The following is a 22207-nucleotide window of genomic DNA, read 5'->3' as shown; positions in this document are numbered from 1 at the left end:
GCCCTACCTATAGTATCAGACGTGCACAGGCAAGTCCCTACAATGCAAATCAGCAACTCAATGAGGCTTCAAAGTACTCACCACTAGAGGGCGCTGGTTATCACAACTTACTTTAGAATGACAGATGGAATGTATTGACAACACAAATTGTGTGCATGCAATGCAATGTAAAACTTTCACAAAAGTTTTTTCACTTCTTGCAAAAAGGAGGAACTTGAAAGGAGATGAAAAAAAAAAAAAAAACACATTTAAAGAGCTGTGGTTTGCGGACTCTCACTACTTACTTATTCCAGATTCATGACGCTTGTAATTCTCCCCAAATGACACCAACCCAATAGAGATAGTCTGCAGGAACGGGCGGATGGAAGGAGTGAACTGCAAACAGAAAACAGACGATGGGGATTAAACAGGCTGGTCACTTGAAAACAGGAACAAAGAGTAAAAATCACAATGAGACCGAAATCCGGCGCAAAGGTTACAGGTTACAAAAGGGGCGACAAGGGTCATATCAATAGGATGTAAACCTAAGGCTGTAACAGGTCAGTGTACATAAACATCTGTGATAAAAGGAGGTTATACCTGCTGTAATCCCATCAACTCTAAAAAGAAAAGGAAAAGAGGCCAAGTTAAAATGAAAAGATTGCGCCCCAATATCAAGTTACTTACTTTCAAAATTATATTACAACAAACTTGCTTATAAATCCAATACAGCTTCCAGCGAGGTTCCCTATTGCAGGCGACACTGTACCCAAACAACATTTTATCATTTTTTTTCCTACAAACAGAGCTTTCTTTTGGTAGTATTTGATCACCTGTGCGATTTTTCTTTTTTGCTAAACAAATAAAAAATTACTGAAAATTAAAAAAAAAAAAGTTTTTCTTTGTTTATGTTAATTTTGTAAATAAGTAAGTTTTCTCCTGCACTGACGAGCACTGATGAGGCTGCACTGGGGGGTACGGATAGTCACTGATGAGGTGGCACTAATATGTAACACTGATGGGCACTGATATGCAGCACTGTTGTGCACTGATAGGTGGCACCGATATGCAACATTGATGGGCACTCATAGGCAGCACTTATAGGCACTGTTGGGCAGCAATGATAGATGGCTGTAATAGGCAGCACTGATTGTAATCCCTAATCGGCACTGACTGGCACCTTTAATTACCACTGATTGGCATCCCTGGTGGCCACGGGTTGGCATCCCTTGTGGGCACTGGTAGACATCCCTGATGGGTCTGCACAGATAATCAATGCGCTGATTATTAGTGCAGACCGCCCCCCCCCCCCCCCTGTCAGGAGAGCCCCCGATTGGCTCTTCTCTACTCGCGCCTTGTCAGCGCGAATGGAGGAAAGTCGATAAACAGCACTTCCTGGTTACGATGTGACTAGCTATGAACCGGCTCGAAGTATAACATGTTTGTTTTTTTTTTTTTTTACTAAAAAAAATAAATAAATAAAAAATAAATAATAAAAAAAAACATGAGACATTAAGCGCCGGTTCACATTACCGCGACGCTACTTCCCGGGGCGACCTCCGAGATCGCGGTGCAAGCAGCGCGCCGCGACCTCGGAGCGGCCGCCACGGACTTCATAACATTGAAGTCTATGGCGGTCGCCTCCTGGTCACCCCAAAGAAGCTCCGGACACTTTTTCTAGGTCGGAGCGACTTGTGTCGCTCCTATTAGAAAGGGTCTGCAGCTTCCCTATTGGAGGCGACCTGCGGCGACCTGTGAGGCGACCTGTGAGGCGACCAGGTCGCCTCACAGGTCGCCCTAGTGTGAACCGAGCCTAAAAGCCCATTCACATTAGCGCGACTTGTCAGGCGACTTGTCAGCCTGACAAGTCGCGGTATGTCGCGGTCCATTGTGTAGTACAGGATCCATTCTAATAGGAGCGACACAAGTCGCTCCGACTTAGAAAAAGGGTCCTGTACTACTTTGGGGCGACCTCGGAGCGACTTGCATAGACTTCCATTATGTGAAGTCTCTGCAAGTCACGCCGAAGTCGCGGTGCACAGCGGTGCCCGCAACTTCACAGGTCGCCCCCCAAAGTCGTGTCGCGCTAGTCTGAATGGGCTCTAAAATGTTCCCTATAGGTCCGAAAATCATATTTTTAAATTGGAACTAAACCCTCCTTCCCTTTACAACCAAGGAAGCTGCCACCTTAGCTTCTTTTTGATCTGCAATTGCACATGTGATCAGTTATGACACCGCCCATTTGATGGCTTGACAGTTCAGTTGAGGGCAAAAGCAACTGACAGTTCTCATTCATTGCGTGCCTTGAATGTAACAGTCTTGGGAAACAGTTAAAAATTGACGGGTTTAGAGCCACTTTAGGTTTAGGTCCACCTTAAAGTGATTGTAAAGTCTCTTTTTTTTTTTTAAATACCAAACATGTTATACTTTCCTCCTCTGTGCAGTTGGTTTTGCACAGAGCAGCCCCGATCCTCCTCTTCTCAGGTCCCTCTTTGGCTCTCCTGGCCCTTTCCTCCTGTTGAGTGCCTGCATAGGAAGCAGCTTGCTATGGGGGCATCCGAGCCGAGTCACAGCTCCCTGTGTCCATTCAGACACAGAGCCGCGACCCGACTTTGCCCCCTTTCTCTCCTGATTGGCTGAATGATTTCAATTGACAGCAGCGGGAGCCAATCGCACCACGATGAGGAGGGGAATCCCGGGCAGCTTAGACACTCCTACAACATTGCTGGATAAAGACAGGCTCAGGTAAGTATTGGGGGGCTGAGGGAGGCTGCTGCACACAGAAGGTTTGTTTTTATCCTAATGCATAGAATGCATTAAAATAAAAAAACCTTCTGCCTTTACAACTCCTTTATTATCTGAAAATTGTTCAATCCTGGTGTACTGGCGTTCGATCTCATTTCTTGAGGCCTAAAAATGCCAGGACAGTAAAAATATCCCCAAAATTACCTCTTTTTGGAAAATAGGCAGTCAGAGGTATTTAGTAAGAGGCATGGAGGATTTTTGAAGTTGAAATTTTTGTCATAGATTTTTTTGGAAATGTAAGAAACTAAAAAAAAAAAAATGCTTCAATTCATTATATGCTTTTACCAGTGCTGTCCAGCGTTATCATATAACTGGTGTGGTGATCAGGGACACTGACTGGTGACAGTACAAAAGAAAATATATATCTATTTAAACATTTTTTTACTATTAAATTTTTTTCTTTTCGTTAAGATTTTTTATTTTAACCACTTAAGCCCCGGAGGATTTGGCTGCTTAAAGACCAGGGCCTATTTTGCGATTCGGCACTGTGTGATTTTAACGGACAATTGCACGGTCGTGCGACGCTGTACCCAAATTAAATTTGACGTCCTTTTTTTTCCCCACAAACAGAGCTTTCTTTCGGTGGTATTTGATCACCTGTGCGATTTTTATTTTTTGCGTTATAAACAAAAAAAGAGCGTAAATTTTGAAAAAATAACAATATTTTTCACATTTTTTTTTATATGAAATTCCCCCCAAAAAATAATATAAAAATCAAAATTTTTTTAACATATTAGGCCAAATTGTTTTCTGCTACATAATTTTGGTAAAAAAATCGCAATAAGCGTATTTTGATTGATTTGCGCAAAAGTTATTGCGTTTACTAACTAAGGGAAATATTTTTGTCATTTTTATTGTTTTTTTTTTTTACTAGTAATGGCGGCGATCTGCGATTTTTTTTGCGGGACTGCGACATTGCGGCGGACAGATCGGACCCTTGACTGACATTTTTGGGGTTACCAGTGACATTACTACAGTAATCAGTGCTATACATATGCACTGTTGCTGTAAAATGACACTGGCAGTGTAGGGGTTAACTTTTTTGGAGAGGGAGGGGTTATGTTTGTCCCTAGGGGCGTGTTTCTAACTGTGATTGGCTGTGGCTTGAGGTGTAGGAACAATGATCAACGGTCCTACATAGTAGAACCGTATGATCACTATTCTTACACAGGGGAGAATGACAGGCGGCTTGTTTACATTAGCCGCCTGCCTTTCTCCCGCTCTAACGGACGATCGCGAGTGACCGGCGGATATCGAGTCCGCCGGGCACACGCATGGGGGGGTCCGTGACCGAGCGGGAGCGCGCCTCCGGCGGCGCGCGCTCGCTCGCTCCCCAGAGCCTCACAGGCTAGTGACGTACTGATATGTCACTTTGCCTGTGAGGGGCTGACTGTACTGAATGTACTTGCGGCGGTCGGCAAGTGGTTAAAACACACAGTGACCAGAGCAATAAAATGTTACCATAGTGAGATTCTACTGCTCTGGAGAAGTGATTAGGAATTTTTCTTTTTTACACATTATGTTTGCTTATAGCAGTGTATTACATTGCTATAAGCAAGCATTTTACTAAATTAAACTGAATCATTCAGTCTATTTTGTTGTAAATAGCTGTGATTGGTCGAAGCTAATCACATGGTACAGAAGGGCTGCGATTGGCCCTGTCTGTACCATGTGATCAAATTACCCAATCACAGCTAGCAATACAATTGTATACAATGGATGGCATGAAAGGAAACCATCCTACAATTGTCATGTGACCTGCTGTGATTCGTCACGGTGGTCACATGGTACCAGCAGCGAGACGGTACTCTGATCAGTCATTGGCCGTGTCCCGTTGACACGACCAGTGACAGATCGCGCTGTTGTGTGGCCCCGCGATCTGCGCTTCCTGACAGGATGTCAAATGACGTTCACTCAGGATAATAAAGCCACTGCCTGCCCATCAATCTGCTATTGGCCAAGCGGTAACTGGTTAAAAAAAAAAAGAAAAAAGGAGACCTTGCAATATAGCGAGCTCAGCGCATCCTCAATATGCAGAACCTGGCCCCACCCTACCTCACACCGGCCACTGCATGGTTTGTTCAAAGTCAGTGTCTCAACGCACCAAAGCCAGAGACAGACTCCCAACCCTCAGAGTTTAGAAAATACAAGCTTTAGACCCCGTTCACACTGGGGCGACCTGTGAAGTCGAGGTGCGCAGCTCGCATCGCGACCTCGGAGCGGCCGGCACGGACTTCATATCATTGAAGTCAATGCAGGTCGCCCCAATGAAGCTCCGGACCCTTTTTCTAAGTCGGAGCGACTTGTGTCGCTCCTATTAGAACGGGTCCACAGCTTCTCTATGCCAGGCGACCCACGGCGACTTGTCAGGCGACCAGGTCGCCCCAGTGTGAACGGGGTCTTAGTATTTTCTGCTTGCATAACTTTCAACACAGGTGTCCTTCAGTCCCGGTTCACACTATTGCGATGCGGGAACACTGCGAATATACAGCGTGTTCCTGCATCGCATCCGCAGCACAGGCAGTTCACACTGCCATATGCGATACACTGGGGGATATCAATTCAAAGTTAACGACACCCCCAGATCAGATCACTGTGCGATCTGACAGTTGGCACATGAATCGGATCGCACTGGTGTGAAACCACCATGCGATCAGATTCTGCTGCGGACCAAAAAAAGGGTCCTGTGCGTGTTCACTGCGATTGCAGTTGCAAATTCAGCCATACAGTAAACTGTATGGCTGAACTCGCACCGTACAGACATTGCATGTAATTGTAGGAGCAGTGCGCTCCGAATCATATGCGATGTCTGTGATCGCAATAGTGTGAACCGCCACTTAACCACTTGCCCTCCAGAAGATTTTACTCCCTTCGTTCCATTTGTTTTGTTATTTGGCACTACATTACTTTAACTGACCATTGCGCGGTCATGAAACGTTGTACCCAAAAAAAAACCTTATAAATATATTTTTTCCACACAAATAGAGCTTTCTTTTAGTGGCATTTGATCACCACTGAATTTTAAATAAAGCAAAAAATAACGCACATTTTGGAAAAAAAAAACCCAAAAAAACAATATTTTTTACTTTATGCTATAAAACATATCCAAAAAAATTAAAAAAAATCAAACTTCTTCCTAAATTTAGGCCAAAATGTATTCACCTAATATTTTTGACAAAAAAATCTCAATAAGTGTATATCGACTGGTTTGAACGAACGTTATAGCGCCTACAAACTGGGATATACATTATACTGGCATGTTTATTTTATTAATATTAGGGTCCATTCACACTAGCGCGACTTGGTCGCCTGACAAGTCACAGTTGGTCGCTCACCATTGAATAGTACAGGACCCGTTCTAATAGGAGCAACACAAGTTGCTCCGACTTAGAAAAAGGGTCCTGTACTACTTTGGGGCGACCTGGAGGCGACTTGCATTGACTTCAATTATATGAAGTCCGTGCAAGTCGCGCCGAGGTCGCCCCACAAAGTCGTGTCGCGCCAGTCTGAATGGGCGCTTAGTGACGCTGATCAACGGGACTGTGATAGTGTGGCAGACAATCTGACATTGTAGGAACCAGTGACACTAATACAGGGATTAATGATATACACTGATACTGGCTGGGAAGGGGTACTATCTAGGTGTGATCTTACAGGGCCTAACAGTGCTTGATGCATTCACAGTGTGCTGTTTGTTCTACTGGATGCGCCAGTTTTTTACCCTGTGTTGCAGGAAAACAAAAACCGGCACATCTCCGCTGTCAGGACAGAGCTCTGTGTGGTTTACAAGCACAGAGCTCTGTATGGTTTACAAGCACAGAGCTCTGTGTGATTTACAAGCACAGAGCTCTGTGTGGTTTACAAGCACAGAGCTCTGTATGGTTTACAAGCACAGAGCGCTGTATGGTTTACAAGCGCAGAGCTCTGTGTGGTTTACAAGCACAGAGCTCTGTGTGGTTTACAAGCGCAGAGCTCTGTGTGGTTTACAAGCGCAGAGCTCTGTGTGGTTTACAAGCGCAGAGCTCTGTGTGGTTTACAAGCGCAGAGCTCTGTGTGGTTTACAAGCGCAGAGCTCTGTGTGGTTTACAAGCGCAGAGCTCTGTGTGGCTTACAAGCACAGAGCTCTGTGTGGTTTACACAAGCACAGAGCTCTTTGTGGTTTACACAAGCACAGAGCTCTGTGTGGTTTACACAAGCACAGAGCTCTGTGTGGGTTACAAGCACAGAGTTCTGTGTGGGTTACAAGCACAGAGTTCTGTGTGGTTTACAAGCACAGAGTTCTGTGTGGTTTACAAGCACAGAGCTCTGTCATCCTCTTCACCGATCAGCAGGTCCTGCCCGGTAATCATTGGCTTGCGCCCCCTACCCAGGAGAGCTATTAAATACCTGATCCAGTGCAGGAAAACAGCCCTGCTGCCGTACTCCTACGAGAGGCAATCGACATTAATCCTTTGTATTGTTGCATGCCTAGATAATACACTTATATTTACTAATATGTCCCCAATATAATGACATTTAGAGTGACCATAGCCTAGTTGGAAAGGTAGAGATGTCATACAGCTGGATGTGTACTTCATAAATTCGGTGTCATATCTTATCTCTGCCACTGATAACGCATTGTGATGTCATTGTCACACATACCGAGAGAAGATCAAGGTTCCCTGGAAGGTCAGGGACAAAAACAGCTCATTGCCAGGAACAGGAAAAACTCCAATGGAAAGTACCATGACAGCAAAAGTGTAGAAATCACAGAGGGGTAAAAAAAAACAAGACACAAGGTAAGACAAACTAATTATGGTACAAATGTTCCCTTCAAAATTGGAACCAAAAAAAATATAAAATAAAAAAAAAGACAGGAATTCTATGTAAGCCACCTAATAGTAAATAGAAAAAGCCAAATGAAATTTGGGGGCTACAGGTTTGCACGTTGCTACTGGTTACGTTCTTTTTCCTCTGGAACTTTTGGTACTCCACCTCAAAGCGTTAAGAAATAATAATAATCAGGAAACACACTGTAAAATGAAAAAAAACCAAGGATCAGGACCTCACCTGAAACCCCATGCAGCGTCCATAGAAGCAGCCTTTGTGCATAGTGCTGTACTCCCGCAGAAACTCTTCAGACAGGCCGCGCTCTTGCCGGAAGAAGAGATCCCCATGGCAGTTGGCGGTAAGCAGCCGCTGTGCGAAACAGAGCAGTGCCCGGAGCTGGGTGAGAGCGGCACCATACGCTTCTAGCTCCGCGCAGTTGTGGGCGGCTCGGAAGAAGAGGCTGTGGCGGCTGGCTGTGATGTAGCGGCACTTGTGCAGGATGTGCTGGGTACAGGAAGTTACCACCTTTAGCAGGCTTCGGTATCCATTGGCTGGAGTGTCGGGGTCTAGGTCAAAAAGTGGGCAAACTGCAGCCAGGGCACGTAGGGACGGTTCAATTCCATGTGCCTGTTCCTGGATTCGGGAGAAGGCTTGCACCAAGCGGGAGCCCACCTCATTTTTAGACTCTCCAAAGTGCTTAATGTTATCCTGGCACAGCGTGTCCACAGCGTGGAACAGGGGCCGGGGGTCCATCTGCTCGGGAGGCACGAGCACCACGCCTAAAATGAGAAAAGAAAGAAAAAAAATAAACACATAAATCTCATTATCCGATACCACAGGAAACATGTTCTACGGCAAAAACAACCATGGGCCAAGAAAGATTCCCAGGTGGCGCTGTATCATCATGTCACCAAGCCACCAGAATCTTCTACATATTTATACAGAAATATATATATATATACACCCTATTTTCCGGCGTATTTTCCGGCGTATAAGACGACTGGGCGTATAAGGCGACCCCCCTAATTTTCAAGTTTAAAAAATAGGTTTTTGGGCTATACTTGCCGTATAAGACTACCCCCCTTCCGAAGCAAGGCAACACCATTGAAAAACATCAGATTTCTCATAGATCTCCAAGTTATCCTAGTACTGTAATACATGTAATCTCTCATAATATCTCCAAGGTACCCTAAGTATAAGTATTACCAGTAGATGTAATCTCAAGACGCTGGCTGTGTGCGAATCCTGTACCGGTATACCGTATGTATCGTAGCTTCGGCTACATACAGTATACCGCGCTGAGCCAATCACAGTGAGTGATGTATTCTATTATTGAATGCAAAGCCTGCTCGGATTGGCAGAGTCAGAGAGGCGGGCTGATGTTACTCTGCCAATCCGAGCAGGCTTTGCATTCAATAATAGAATACATCGCTCTCCCTGATTGGCTCAGCGCGGTACACTGTATGTAGCCGAAGCTACGGTACATAGGGTATACCGGTACAGATTCCCACACAGCCAGCGTCTTGAGAGATTACATCTACCGGTAATACTTATACTTGGGTTACCTTGGAGATATTATACTCGGTGTATAAGACGACCCCCCGTTTTTGGGGGATTTTTGTTGAGGTTCAAAAGTAGTCTTATACACCAGAAAATACAGTGTGTATATATATATATATATATATATATATATATATATATACACACACACACACACATACATACACGCACACACACACACTCTCCTGTATAATGAAACCAGTCATTTGAATGGATTTGGCACTTTTGAGGACAACTCAGTTCATTGGGGTATCGTTCTTTACTTTAGAAGATTAATGACGAACCCTTCCACAGCCTCCAATGAAATTCATGTGGAAGAGCTCTTTGCAGGTTTTCAACGAGAAAGAAGAAGTCAAACACAATAATGGTGCTGAATACAATATTCACACATATATAAGAAGTACACGTGGCTGTCCATTCAATCCTATATTCCAAGGTGCTGGGTGTAACCCTAGACTCTGACCTCTTCTTTGGGTCCCAGACCCAATCACTGGCTAAATCTTGCCACCTTAACACCCGCAACATTTCCAGAATTGCCCCTTCCTAATGACACTACAAAAGCAACCTTGACTACTGCAACTCCCTCCTCCCTGGCCTACCTATACACAGGCTAACCCCCCCCTTAAGTCTAATATGAATGCTGCTAGACTTAGACCCCATTCACACTAGCGCGACTTGTCAGGCGACTTGGTCGCGGTCGGTCGCTCGCCATTGAATAGTACAGGACCCGTTCTAATAGGAGCAACACAAGTCGCTCCGACTTAGAAAAAGGGTCCTGTACTACTTTGGGGCGACCTGGAGGCGACTTGCATTGACTTCAATGATATGAAGTCCCTGCAAGTCGCACCGAGGTCGCGGTGCGCGCTGTGCACCGAGACTTCACAGGTCGCCCCTCCAAGTCGTGTCGCCCCTGTGTGAATGGGGTCTTATACACCTTACTAACCGATCCTTGACTGCTGCCCCTCTCTGCCAATCCCTTCACTGGCTTCCACCAGCACAACGTATAAAATTCAAAACACTAACCACAACCTTACAAAGCCATCCACAACATTGCCCCCAGCTACATCACCAACCTCATCTGCAGATAACGCCCAAATTGTCCTCTCTGATCCTCCCAAGACATCTTGCTCTCTAGCTCCCATGTTACCTCCTCCCATGCTCACCTCCAGGACTTTTCCAGAACCTCTCTCATCTTCTGGAACTCCCTACCACAGGACTTTTCCAGAACCTCTCTCATCTTCTGGAACTCCCTACCACAGGACTTTTCCAGAACCTCTCTCATCTTCTGGAACTCCCTACCCCAGGACTTTTCCAGAATCTCTCTCATCTTCTGGAACTCCCTACCCCAGGACTTTTCCAGAATCTCTCTCATCTTCTGGAACTCCCTACCCCAGGACTTTTCCAGAATCTCTCTCATCTTCTGGAACTCCCTACCCCAGGACTTTTCCAGAATCTCTCTCATCTTCTGGAACTCCCTACCCAAGTATGTCCAGACAGCTCCTACTCTGTCCGCCTTCAGGCGATCCTTGAAAACTCATTTATTCAGTGAAACCTACCCCACCTCCACCTAAAAACTGTACTTGAGTTACCTCCATCAGATCATTCCCTGCAGCTATTACCTTTTGTACCACCTCCCCCTCCTTTTAGATTGTAAGTTCCACGAGGCCCTCCTATTCCTTCTGTATTGAACTGTGTTGTAATTGTACTGTCCCCCGTTATATTGTAAAGCCTGTTATAATATATTATATTATTATATATCCTGTAAAATAGTAATAATAATAATAAAATAATTAAATATAATTAAAACAAAACATTGTAGAAAACGTGTCAAAAAAAAAAAAGAAGATACATCACTGACCAAAACAAGTATGCAGCAGATGAAACCTGGAGAAATATCTGAATTCATTGTTATATTTTCTTCTATATCAACGTCTCAAAGTATTGAAGCGAAAGCCTTAACATGATTGGCAGAGGCTTCCTTTTCATTCACAAACTAAAGCATAGGAAACACAATTTACTATACTTCAGTTATGAATGAACGCAGTGAGTGTGTTTACGGTGTTCATTTAGAAAAGGAAGGCACTGGTAAGTGACATTTACTAGCCCCTTCCCTCACTCTCCATCCTAAAACATACCCTGCAGCACCGGGGGGGGGGGGGGGGGGGGGGAGAAGAGGGAAGCCAGCAGGACTGCAGGGTGGGGAGGGCCAACCTGGAGAAAGCCTGGGCAGTAGGGGAAATCAACACTGTACGTAGTGATTAGGTTGTACCCAGGCACACCCCCTGCGCACGCCTATGATTATTGATAGAATATTGTTTGTGGCCAGCCTAAAGCCCCGTACACACAAGCCAAAAGTGGGGAGACATGGGCTGCTTCAATAAAAACCAGCCAACATTCGGCCCCTGTGAATGCCAGCTGGTCCAACACAAGCCGGCTGAAAACCAGGGAAAACCAGCAGCCAACCGGCTCCCAATGGCAGAGAGCGCCGATTGGAGTGTTCTGGCAGGGGGGCCGTTCCCCTATCAGAACACAACAGCTCAGCGGGGGAGATCACTGAACTGTCAGATCATTAGTACAGCGGCTCCCACTGGAGCAGACAGTTGGGTTGAACGAAATAAACAAAACAACTCATAGTGTGTACCCGGCCTAACATAAAAAATTCCAATGTTCTAGATCAGCCTCTCTCAACCTTTTCAACACAGAGGAACCCTTGAAATAAATTTCTGGTCTCGGGGAACCCCTGCTAAAAATTTCAAAATCTACAACTCATGATACATTAGTGTGACAGTCAGTGGGAAGAATGCTCCTTACTCTTCTCATCATTGGGAAGAATTACCCCCTTACAGATAGCTAATAGGAACAATGGTGTCATTGGGAACTTATCTGAGAGGCAGAAATTGCCCATTGCTCAAGGAAGCCCTAGCAACCTAAGGAGGAACCCTAGGGTTCCACGGAACCCTTGTTGAGAAACCCTGGTCTAGAAGAAGGTGCACCATGGACCAAAGTGAATCTGTACATCCCTGAGATAGTAGATCTCAGGGATGTATCTCAGGAGTTTTAGAGTCCCTACCCAATAGGGACATGAACCATAGTTTAAAAGCCAGGACCTGTTGCTGTTTTGCCAGTCAAGACACTGGTTGGTGTAGCAGTGCTTCATTCAGCAACTCTTTGAGCACGGATCAAACATCAATGCTTAAAGGATAAATTCACCTTTGGAACACCTTTTCCAATAAAGTGACCATACAGACACGGGGGTCCCCAGTAAGTTCAAGGCTCCGTTCACATCTAGGCTTTTTTGGGCGATATTCTGCTCTAATGTTGGCCATACACGCACAGAATTTCGGCCGTTTGCAGACTGAACGATTATTCGGCGGTCGAAAGCGAACTGGCCACTAACCGATAGAATAAACTCGTTTCAAGAATAGTTTGATAAACAAAAAAAACAAATATAATTTTATCAATCGATCAGCAAAACGAAGGAAGTGACGTCTGCAACCCGGAAAGACAAACCCCCTATTCACCCGCGTATGACCGGATGTTTGATTTGAGGTCGGGTAGGAGGAAACATACGTGGACAAACGGGGTCGTGTAGTAGCATTCATGTAGAAACCTTCGTTTTATAATCAAATTATTGGAGAAATGGATATTCATGATGATCAGATGTCATCACCATGCTTGGGGTTCACTGATATGTCAAAGACATGCGCAGTAAGATTCAGTATATTATTTTCGTTTCAATTTTACCATAGACATATACACTTTCATTGAAGCGATAAGAATTTTCGCTATGGATCCATTGACATTAGCCGGGAGCAGGATCGAAATCGTCGGTAAACTTGTGTTCAATAACGGCCCGATAATTGAACGATCTTTCCTAAATCGACCATTTTCGGCCTGAAATTCTGTGCGTGTATGGCCACCATTAGCCTCAGCTCTAAAAACGCCCAAAAAGACAAATCCTATTCATTTTAATGGCCCCTGCTTACATCTGAGCGTTCTGTCACCTTAAGCAAAATGTCCGTCCCTCAAAAAGTACACGAGCTTCTTTTTTGGCAGATTACAGGCGTTTTTATTTTTTTTCATTGGTCACTTGTTAACCTAAAAACGCCTGCACAAAAACGCTGCATAAACGCCCGTAAAAATAGCAACCCCTAGATGTGAACGTAGCCTAAGGCTCCATTCACACCTGAGCGTATCGTTTACAGGTGTTTTTTTGGGCATTTTTCAGGCGTTTTTTGCACGAGGTGTTTGGAGGCAGGCATTGACATCTGACCAAAAACGCTTGTAATCTGCCAAAAAAGAAGCTCATGTATGTTTTTGAGCTTCAGGCGACAAAACGCTCATATGTGAACAAGAGCAATTGAAATGAATGGGATTTTGCTTGTTGGGTGTTTTGGAACCTCAGAGATGAGCGTTTTACGAGCTGAAAAAACACTCCGGTGTGAACAGGGCCTAAATAACTTAAAGCAGAGTTCCGGCCACAAAATCAACATAATTGGATTTGGGCCATCCACTTCCTTTTGGTCACTTGAAAAAGAAATGGAAAGTTACGATTTTTTTTTTTTTTTGTTTACTTACCTTGTTATTGAAGAAATATATACTCACCTTTCTTCCACTTCCTCCCTCTGTGGCCGCGGCTCGCGCCGTCACTTCCTCTTTGCATTGATTCCTGGGAGCTGAACGTCATCGCTCCCAGGAATCAATGCGCCTGCACCGGCCCCGCTCGTCACTTCCGGTGCGGGCGCGGCATTCCCTGCTAAACAGCTTCTGGGCATGCCCAGAAGCTGTGGAAGGATGACGCGCCTGCCCCGGAAGTGACGAGCGGGGCCGGTGCAGGGCATTCTGGGAGAAGAGGACACGGAAGAGGACGCCCTGGCTTCAGCTGCCCACATCCGAGATGGCAGCGCTAGAGAAGAAATTTTAAAGGTAAGTATTCCTTCTAAAAGGTAAGTGCGACCCGGGACAGTTCAGAGGCTATTCATTGTGGAATGTACTAGCCCTGACTGTCTCGGGGGTATTTTTATTGAAAAGAAAATGTTGTGGCCGGAACTCCGCTTTAATTTAGCCAATTAAGGGTATCACTAGAAATCCAAACTTTATGCAGATGTCAGGGGGCATATTTATTAGCAAGAGGAAAAAAAAGGTTTCAGGTAAACTGGTTTAGCCACACAAGTCTACATGACTACATAAAAGTCTGCTGTAAATATAATGGACAGAAAGAATGCCCATCTTTCAATATAACTGGATCACAGAATACAACAGTTCCAGGCTTCCTACATTAATATCATGCAAAAATAAAAAGAGGTGCCAGGCCTGATACCGTATGCAGAGCAGCCTCTCCCAACCAGGGTTCCTTCAGAGGTTGCTAGGGGTTTCCAGAGTGTAAGTAGCATTCTTCCTACTTACTACCAAATTAAAGCGGTAGTATCCCGCTTTTTGGCACTTTAACCTACAGGTAAGCCTATAATAAGGCTTACCTGCAGGTACAAATAATATCTCCTAAACCGGCACGGTTTAGGAGATATTTACAGTGCATGCAGCCGCTCGCGCGAGCGGCGCATGTGCTCTGAAGGTCCGGGGGGACCTTCAATTAACTTGCCGGGAGCTTGCCGGAAAAATCACTCCCGCGATGATTGGCCGGAGCTGTCTCTTCTGGCCAATCACCGCGCCGGAGCCGCCGAACCCGGAAGAGACAGCGAGGGATCATGGCAGCGCCCGCAGCGATGTCCGGGAGTCCGTGTCGGGGCTTCGTTCTAAGGTAAGTTACACATAATGGGCTAGTATGCGATGCATACTAGCTCATTATGCCTTTGTCTTGCAGGTTTTTTTTTTTTTTTTTTTTTTTTTTTTTATGTTTTAGGGTTTACAACCGCTTTAAGAAGCATTCTTCCCACTGATAACTAATCTAAGTGACAATCGTAAGGGGCATTCTTCCCACTGACCACCAATGTAAGGAGCATTCTTCCCACTGACCACCAATGTAAGGAGCATTGATCCCACTGATCACCAATGTAAGGAGCATTCTTCCCAATGACAACCAATGTAAGGAGCATTCTTCCCACTGACCACCAATGTAAGGACCATTGATCCCACTGATCACCAATGTAAGGACCATTGATCCCACTGATCACCAATGTAAGGAGCATTCTTCCTACTGATCACCAATGTAAGGAGCATTCTTCCCACTGACCGCCAATGTAAGGAGCATTCTTCCCAATGACAACCAATGTAAGGAGCATTCTTCCCACTGACCACCAATGTAAGGACCATTGATCCCACTGATCACCAATGTAAGGAGCATTCTTCCCACTGACCGCCAATGTAAGGAGCATTCTTCCCACTGACCACCAATGTAAGGAGCATTCTTCCCACTGACCACCAATGTAAGGAGCATTCTTTCCACTGACTACCAACATAAGGAGCATTCTTCCCACTGACCACCAATGTAAGGGGCATTCTTCCCACTGACCACCAACATAAGGAACATTCTTCCCACTGACCACGAATCTAAGGGCCCTTTTACACGGGCACCTTCCATTCTGATCATCAGAGAATCTGTCCACCTGGTTGGACCCGGAAGTAGGCGGGTGTAAACGGACATAAGCTTGTTTACACCCGCTGGTCCACATGAATGCATGGACCTACTGATCGGGTCTGCCTGAAAAACTGACAGGTGGACCTAAATGGATTGCCCAAGTTAATAGGCCCTGAGGAGCATTCTTTCCACTGACCACCAATGTAAGGAACATGCTTTCCACAGACCACCAATGTAAGAGACATTCATCTCACTGAGCACCAATGTAAGGAGCATTCTTCCCACTGACTATAAATGTAAGGACCATTTTCCCACTGACCACCAATGTAAGGAACATTCTTCCCACTGATCACCAATGTAAGGAGAATTCTTCCCACTGACCACCAATGTAAGGAGCATTCTTCCCACTGACCACCAATGTAAGGGCCCTTTCACACAGGCGCCTTCCATTCTGATCATCAGAGAATCTGTCCACCTGGTTGGACCCGGAGGTAGGCGGGTGTAAATGGACACAAGCTTGTTTACACCCGCTGGTCCATATGAATGCATGAACCTTCTGATCGGGTCTGCTTGAAAAACTGACAGGTGGACCTAAATGGATTGCCCAAGTTAATAGGCCCTGAGGAGCATTCTTTCCACTGACCACCAATGTAAGAAGAATTCCTCCCACTGATCACCAATGTAAGAAGAATTCTTCCCACTGATCACCAATGTAAGGAGCATTCTTCCCACTGACCATAAATATAAGGAATAACTATGCCAGAGGCCATCACAGAAATGTCCCATGAGCTGTAGATATAATAAATATTACCAGTGATTCCCTGAGACCAGAAAATGATTTCAAGGATTCCCCCTTAATAAAAAATGCTGAGAACGGCTGGCGTAGAATTAAGTAACAGCAGTACAATCCTCCCCCAACCCAACATCTGGAGAGCAGCTGCACTTTAGAAATCTCTAGTTTACAACTTCTGAGAACTCAGTGTAAGAAAAGTGTCACAAGAGAGGAAAGGTCACCAGGAGAGAGAGCGAGTGACACTACAAGGAACTGCGGACAGGCTAGAAGAGAAAACAGAGACATTCAGATCCAGTATAGATATAGAAAAGGATCAGAAAGATGAACCGGACTGTCACTTGCCCGTCTCCCATACCTGCAGTGACAGCTGTCTCCTGGTGTTCTGTTAGTAGGACTTCTCTTGATCCGATAGTTCCATCTGACTGTGGAAGCAGACTCCTCCTGCACATATAAACCTGCCGAGGAGGAGGAGGGCACAACAATGGCAGCCAGCCCATCGGGAGAGTGACATCTCCAGAGGATGATGCTCTGTTTATGACAACACATGTGACAACTGTTTGGCACTGTCATATTGTACTTGGCTGGGCTCAGAAGTCCAGTCCCTAATTCACAAAATTTCTTCTTGGAATGTATCTCATATGTAGCCTATTGTTTTGTGGGTGCTCTGTGTCCCATGAAAAAAACAAAAAAATAACGTTCCCAAATAATACTCCATGCTCCAGCTCTGTCCCGGACTTCCTACTTGGTCCAGGACTGGAGGCCCTTCTGTCCATTGCCTGTGAGCCCAGCCGGTCATTTACAAGGCTCTTAGGAGTGTTGTGTGTGAGAGTCACCCCACGACAACCACGATGAACCCAGATGAAAACCCCGGGTGTCAAGTCAGCCCGACTGAGAAAGAATGGTGTAGAACCAGGTCTCCAAACTTTCTAAACAAAGGGCCAGTTTACGGCTGCTCAGACTTTAGGGGGAAACGGACTGACCAGTGGGAGTAAACAATGCCCTATTGTTGGAATTAGGGGGAGAAATAGTGCCCCGATTGTTGGTGTCAATGAAATGATGTCCATTGTTGGGGTCAGTGGGGGAATAGTCCCCTGATTGTTGGGGCCAGTGGAATCGTGTCCCAATGTTGATGTCTGTGGGAGGAATAGTGCCCAATTGTTGGTGTTAGTGGAATTATGTCCCATCGTTGGTGTCAGTGGAATTATGTCCCAATGTTGGTGTCAATGGAATTATGTCCCATCGTTGGTGTCAGTGGAATTATGTCCCAATGTTGGTGTCAGTGGAATTATGTCCCAATGTTGGTGTCAGTGGAATTATGTCCCAATGTTGGTGTCAGTGGAATTATGTCCCATTGTTGGTGTCAATGGAATTATGTCCCAATGTTGGAGTCAGTGGAATTATGTCCCAATGTTGGAGTCAGTGGAATTATGTCCCAATGTTGGAGTCAGTGGAATTATGTCCCAATGTTGGAGTCAGTGGAATTATGTCCCAATGTTGGAGTCAGTGGAATTATGTCCCATTGTTGGTGTTAGTGGAATTATGTCCCATTGTTGGGGTCAGTGGAATTATGTCCCATCGTTGGAGTCAGTGGAATTATGTCCCATCGTTGGTGTTAGTGGAATTATGTCCCATCGTTGGAGTCAGTGGAATTATGTCCCATTGTTGGGGTCAGTGGAATTATGTCCCATCGTTGGAGTCAGTGGAATTATGTCCCATTGTTGGAGTCAGTGGAATTATGTCCCATTGTTGGGGTCAGTGGAATTATGTCCCATCGTTGGTGTTAGTGGAATTATGTCCCATCGTTGGAGTCAGTGGAATTATGTCCCATTGTTGGGGTCAGTGGAATTATGTCCCATCGTTGGTGTTAGTGGAATTATGTCCCATCGTTGGAGTCAGTGGAATTATGTCCCAATGTTGGTGTCAGTGGAATAATGTCCCATCGTTGGAGTCAGTGGAATTATGTCCCATCGTTGGTGTTAGTGGAATTATGTCCCATCGTTGGAGTCAGTGGAATTATGTCCCAATGTTGGTGTCAGTGGAATTATGTCCCATCGTTGGAGTCAGTGGAATTATGTCCCATCGTTGGAGTCAGTGGAATTATGTCCCATCGTTGGTGTTAGTGGAATTATGTCCCATCGTTGGAGTCAGTGGAATTATGTCCCATTGTTGGGGTCAGTGGAATTATGTCCCATCGTTGGAGTCAGTGGAATTATGTCCCATCGTTGGTGTTAGTGGAATTATGTCCCATCGTTGGAGTCAGTGGAATTATGTCCCATTGTTGGGGTCAGTGGAATTATGTCCCATCGTTGGAGTCAGTGGAATTATGTCCCATTGTTGGAGTCAGTGGAATTATGTCCCATTGTTGGAGTCAGTGGAATTATGTCCCATTGTTGGAGTCAGTGGAATTATGTCCCATTGTTGGGGTCAGTGGAATTATGTCCCATCGTTGGAGTCAGTGGAATTATGTCCCATCGTTGGTGTTAGTGGAATTATGTCCCATCGTTGGTGTTAGTGGAATTATGTCCCATCGTTGGAGTCAGTGGAATTATGTCCCAATGTTGGTGTCAGTGGAATTATGTCCCATTGTTGGAGTCAGTGGAATTATGTCCCATTGTTGGAGTCAGTGGAATTATGTCCCATTGTTGGTGTTAGTGGAATTATGTCCCAATGTTGGAGTCAGTGGAATTATGTCCCATTGTTGGTGTCAGTGGAATTATGTCCCAATGTTGGAGTCAATGGAATTATGTCCCATTGTTGGGGTCAGTGGAATTATGTCCCAATGTTGGTGTCAGTGGAATTATGTCCCAATGTTGGTGTCAGTGGAATTATGTCCCAATGTTGGGGTCAGTGGAATTATGTCCCATTGTTGGGGTCAGTGGAATTATGTCCCATTGTTGGGGTCAGTGGAATTATGTCCCATTGTTGGTGTCAGTAGAATTATGTCCCAATGTTGGTGTCAATGGAAGGAATAGTGCCCGATTGTTGGTGTTAGTGGAACTAAGTCCCATTGCTGGTGTTAGTGGAATTAAGTAGCTCAAAGAATGAGTTCTAGCGCTACTCCAAAAAGGTGATCTCCTGAAATGTCTTAATGCAGAGGGTGCACACATGTACAAAAAACACAGAATGTCTATTACAACACTGTTCGCCCAATCCTAAAGCTGGATAGCTTGTAGATGAATAGAAAAAAGTGAAGGATGGCGCTCAGGTATGTATGTTGCTGACAATTAACCCCAATGGGAATTTGAATAGACAGTCTGATAAAAATGTATTGAATAGATCCACAATGGTGAAGCAATATGTTAAAATAAATCATCCTACCAGTCCATGAAGCCTCTGTGTATCACAGCTGCCTGCGACAGGAATCCCTGGTGTGGGTCCCGAAGGGGGGGGGGGGGGGGGGGAGGCTAGCAGCTGGAAAGAAGAAGCAGGGTAGGTGGATGGAAGAGAGAGGAGCGGGTCCAAGCGGGGGAGGCTCGCACGGTCCGGTGTGCGGCCACTTCCTAGACCGGAGCCCACGCTGTGTTCACCCAGTGCCCGCTGTGAGCACCGGGAGGTCACACGCGGATGACGTCACCGCTGTCGACCAGAAGTCCGTACGCCGACTCAATCCAATACATACGAGTACAGCTCAGGACACCTGTGTAATAATGCGAGATTTCATCCCATGAGATACATCCCAGCAGCCCTTGCGAATCGCCGAATGACGTAATCACCGATCGCGGCCGGACCCGGAAGTGAGGAGAAGATGAATAAAGAAGAAAAAAAGGTATTTACGAGCAAGAAAAAAAAAAAAAAGTTTCCATTGGTAAAAGTAGTTTTAAAGGGGATTACATCTATGTAATCCAAGTTATTAAACTGGGTGGAACTCCACTTTAAGGCTCCATTCACATTCTGGCTGCGATTCCACCCGCAATCTCAAAACACGTTCAGGTGGCATTCATTTATATGGGCACCTAAAACACAGAGCAGTTTTACCGCGTTCATCGCACCGCAAACCTCAACGCGCGAAGCTTGTCCAACAAAAGAAGCTGCTGCTCCTTTTTAGGCAATAAGCTTCGCACGTTGCAGTTTGCCGCGATTAGCATGTGATAATCACGGCAAAACCGTGCCGGGTTTTAGGTGCCTATATAAAATGAATGGCGCCTGAACATGCATTTTGTAATTGCAGCGTAATCTGAGATCGGAGCAGAATCGCAGCGATTCCGTCCAAGATCCCAAGACGCTAAATGCTGCTTGGCACCTGCTCTTTCAGGGATGCTTCCCTGAACTTCTGATCTTCAAAATACATTAACAGTGGACAGTGCAGTCACCAGCCAGCCCGTTAACTTGGAGAAGGGAGGGGGGGTGGAGGAGGGATGTACAGGTCCAACCTATGCTATAAAGATATGTGTTCCTATTGATGCACACAATGTAGGGAGATACAACTCTAGTCCCTGCATGCAGAGTGGCTCCATAGAATGCTGCAAAAGAAAGGGACCACCCTGAAAGAGGAAACCTGGGGACACAGGCAAGGATTAAATTGGTTCTAAAGCATGGGTGTCCAACCTTTTGGCTTCTCTGGGCCACATTGAGTGTAGAGAAATTTTCTTGGGGCGCATATAAAATATATACTACAGTTAAGGTATAGAAGTAATAAAACGCCACCGCGCCCTTCCCGCGCCGCCTCACCAGTGCGTGCCCATCCAATGCAGCCTGATCAGTACCCATCCAATGCAGCCCCGTCAGTGCATGCCCATCCAATACAGCCTGATCAGTGCCCATCCAATGCAACCTCACCAGTGCCCATCCAATGCAGCCTCACCAGTGCATGCCTATCTAATGCAGCCTCACTAGTGCATGCCCATCCAATGCAGCTTCACCAGTGTGTGCCCATCCAATGCAGCCTGATCAGTGCCCATCCAATAGAGCCTCACAAGTGCATGCCCATCCAATGCAGCTTCACCAGTGTGTGCCCATCCAATGCAGCCTGATCAGTGCCCATCCAATGTAGCCTCACCAGTGCGTGCCCATCCAATGCAGCCTGATCAGTGCCCATCCAATGTAGCCTCACCAGTGCGTGCCCATCCAATGCAGCCTGATCAGTGCCCATCCAATGTAGCCTCACCAGTGCGTGCCCATCCAATGCAGCCTGATCAGTGCCCATCCAATGTAGCCTCACCAGTGCGTGCCCATCCAATGCAGCCTGATCAGTGCCCATCCAATGTAGCCTCACCAGTGCGTGCCCATCCAATGCAGCCTGATCAGTGCCCATCCAATAGAGCCTCACAAGTGCATGCCCATCCAATGCAGCTTCACCAGTGTGTGCCCATCCAATGCAGCCTGATCAGTGCCCATCCAATGTAGCCTCACCAGTGCGTGCCCATCCAATGCAGCCTGATCAGTGCCCATCCAATGTAGCCTCACCAGTGCGTGCCCATCCAATGCAGCCTGATCAGTGCCCATCCAATGTAGCCTCACCAGTGCGTGCCCATCCAATGCAGCCTGATCAGTGCCCATCCAATGTAGCCTCACCAGTGCGTGCCCATCCAATGCAGCCTAATCAGTGCCCATCCAATGTAGCCTCACCAGTGCGTGCCCATCCAATGCATTCTGCAATAAACAGAGAGGAGAGCCGCTGGATCACACAGAGCAGGAATCTCCCGATTATCCGGCGACCGCTGTCATACGAAGTCCTGCCTCCTGGACCGGCTCCTATGATAGACGTCACCAATGTGCTGTCTATCATT

General features: G+C 45.9%; 1 protein-coding gene across 5 annotated transcripts in view; it reads right to left on the bottom strand.

The window, feature by feature from the left end:
* Positions 1-22207, bottom strand: part of LIPE (lipase E, hormone sensitive type) — a 328286-nt gene that overhangs the window by 34496 nt on the left and 271583 nt on the right. For 4 of the 5 annotated variants that reach the window (XM_082273587.1, XM_082273583.1, XM_082273584.1 and 1 more), the window contains exons 2-3: positions 7834-8372; positions 285-375 (exon numbers count right to left, since the gene is read on the bottom strand). In XM_082273587.1, the coding sequence (XP_082129713.1) occupies positions 285-375; positions 7834-8346 (604 nt within the window). In that variant the 5' untranslated portion in view covers positions 8347-8372. Of the gene's footprint in view, positions 1-284; positions 376-7833; positions 8373-16836; positions 16922-22207 lie in introns of those variants that run through there. The other variant, XM_082273586.1, reaches the window with a different exon arrangement.

The sequence above is a fragment of the Pelophylax lessonae genome (genome assembly GCF_965119305.1).
Source record: "Pelophylax lessonae genome assembly, chromosome: 12".
In the NCBI taxonomy this organism is placed as follows: Eukaryota; Metazoa; Chordata; class Amphibia; order Anura; family Ranidae; genus Pelophylax; species Pelophylax lessonae.
This window is presented reverse-complemented; position numbering and strand designations above follow the sequence as displayed.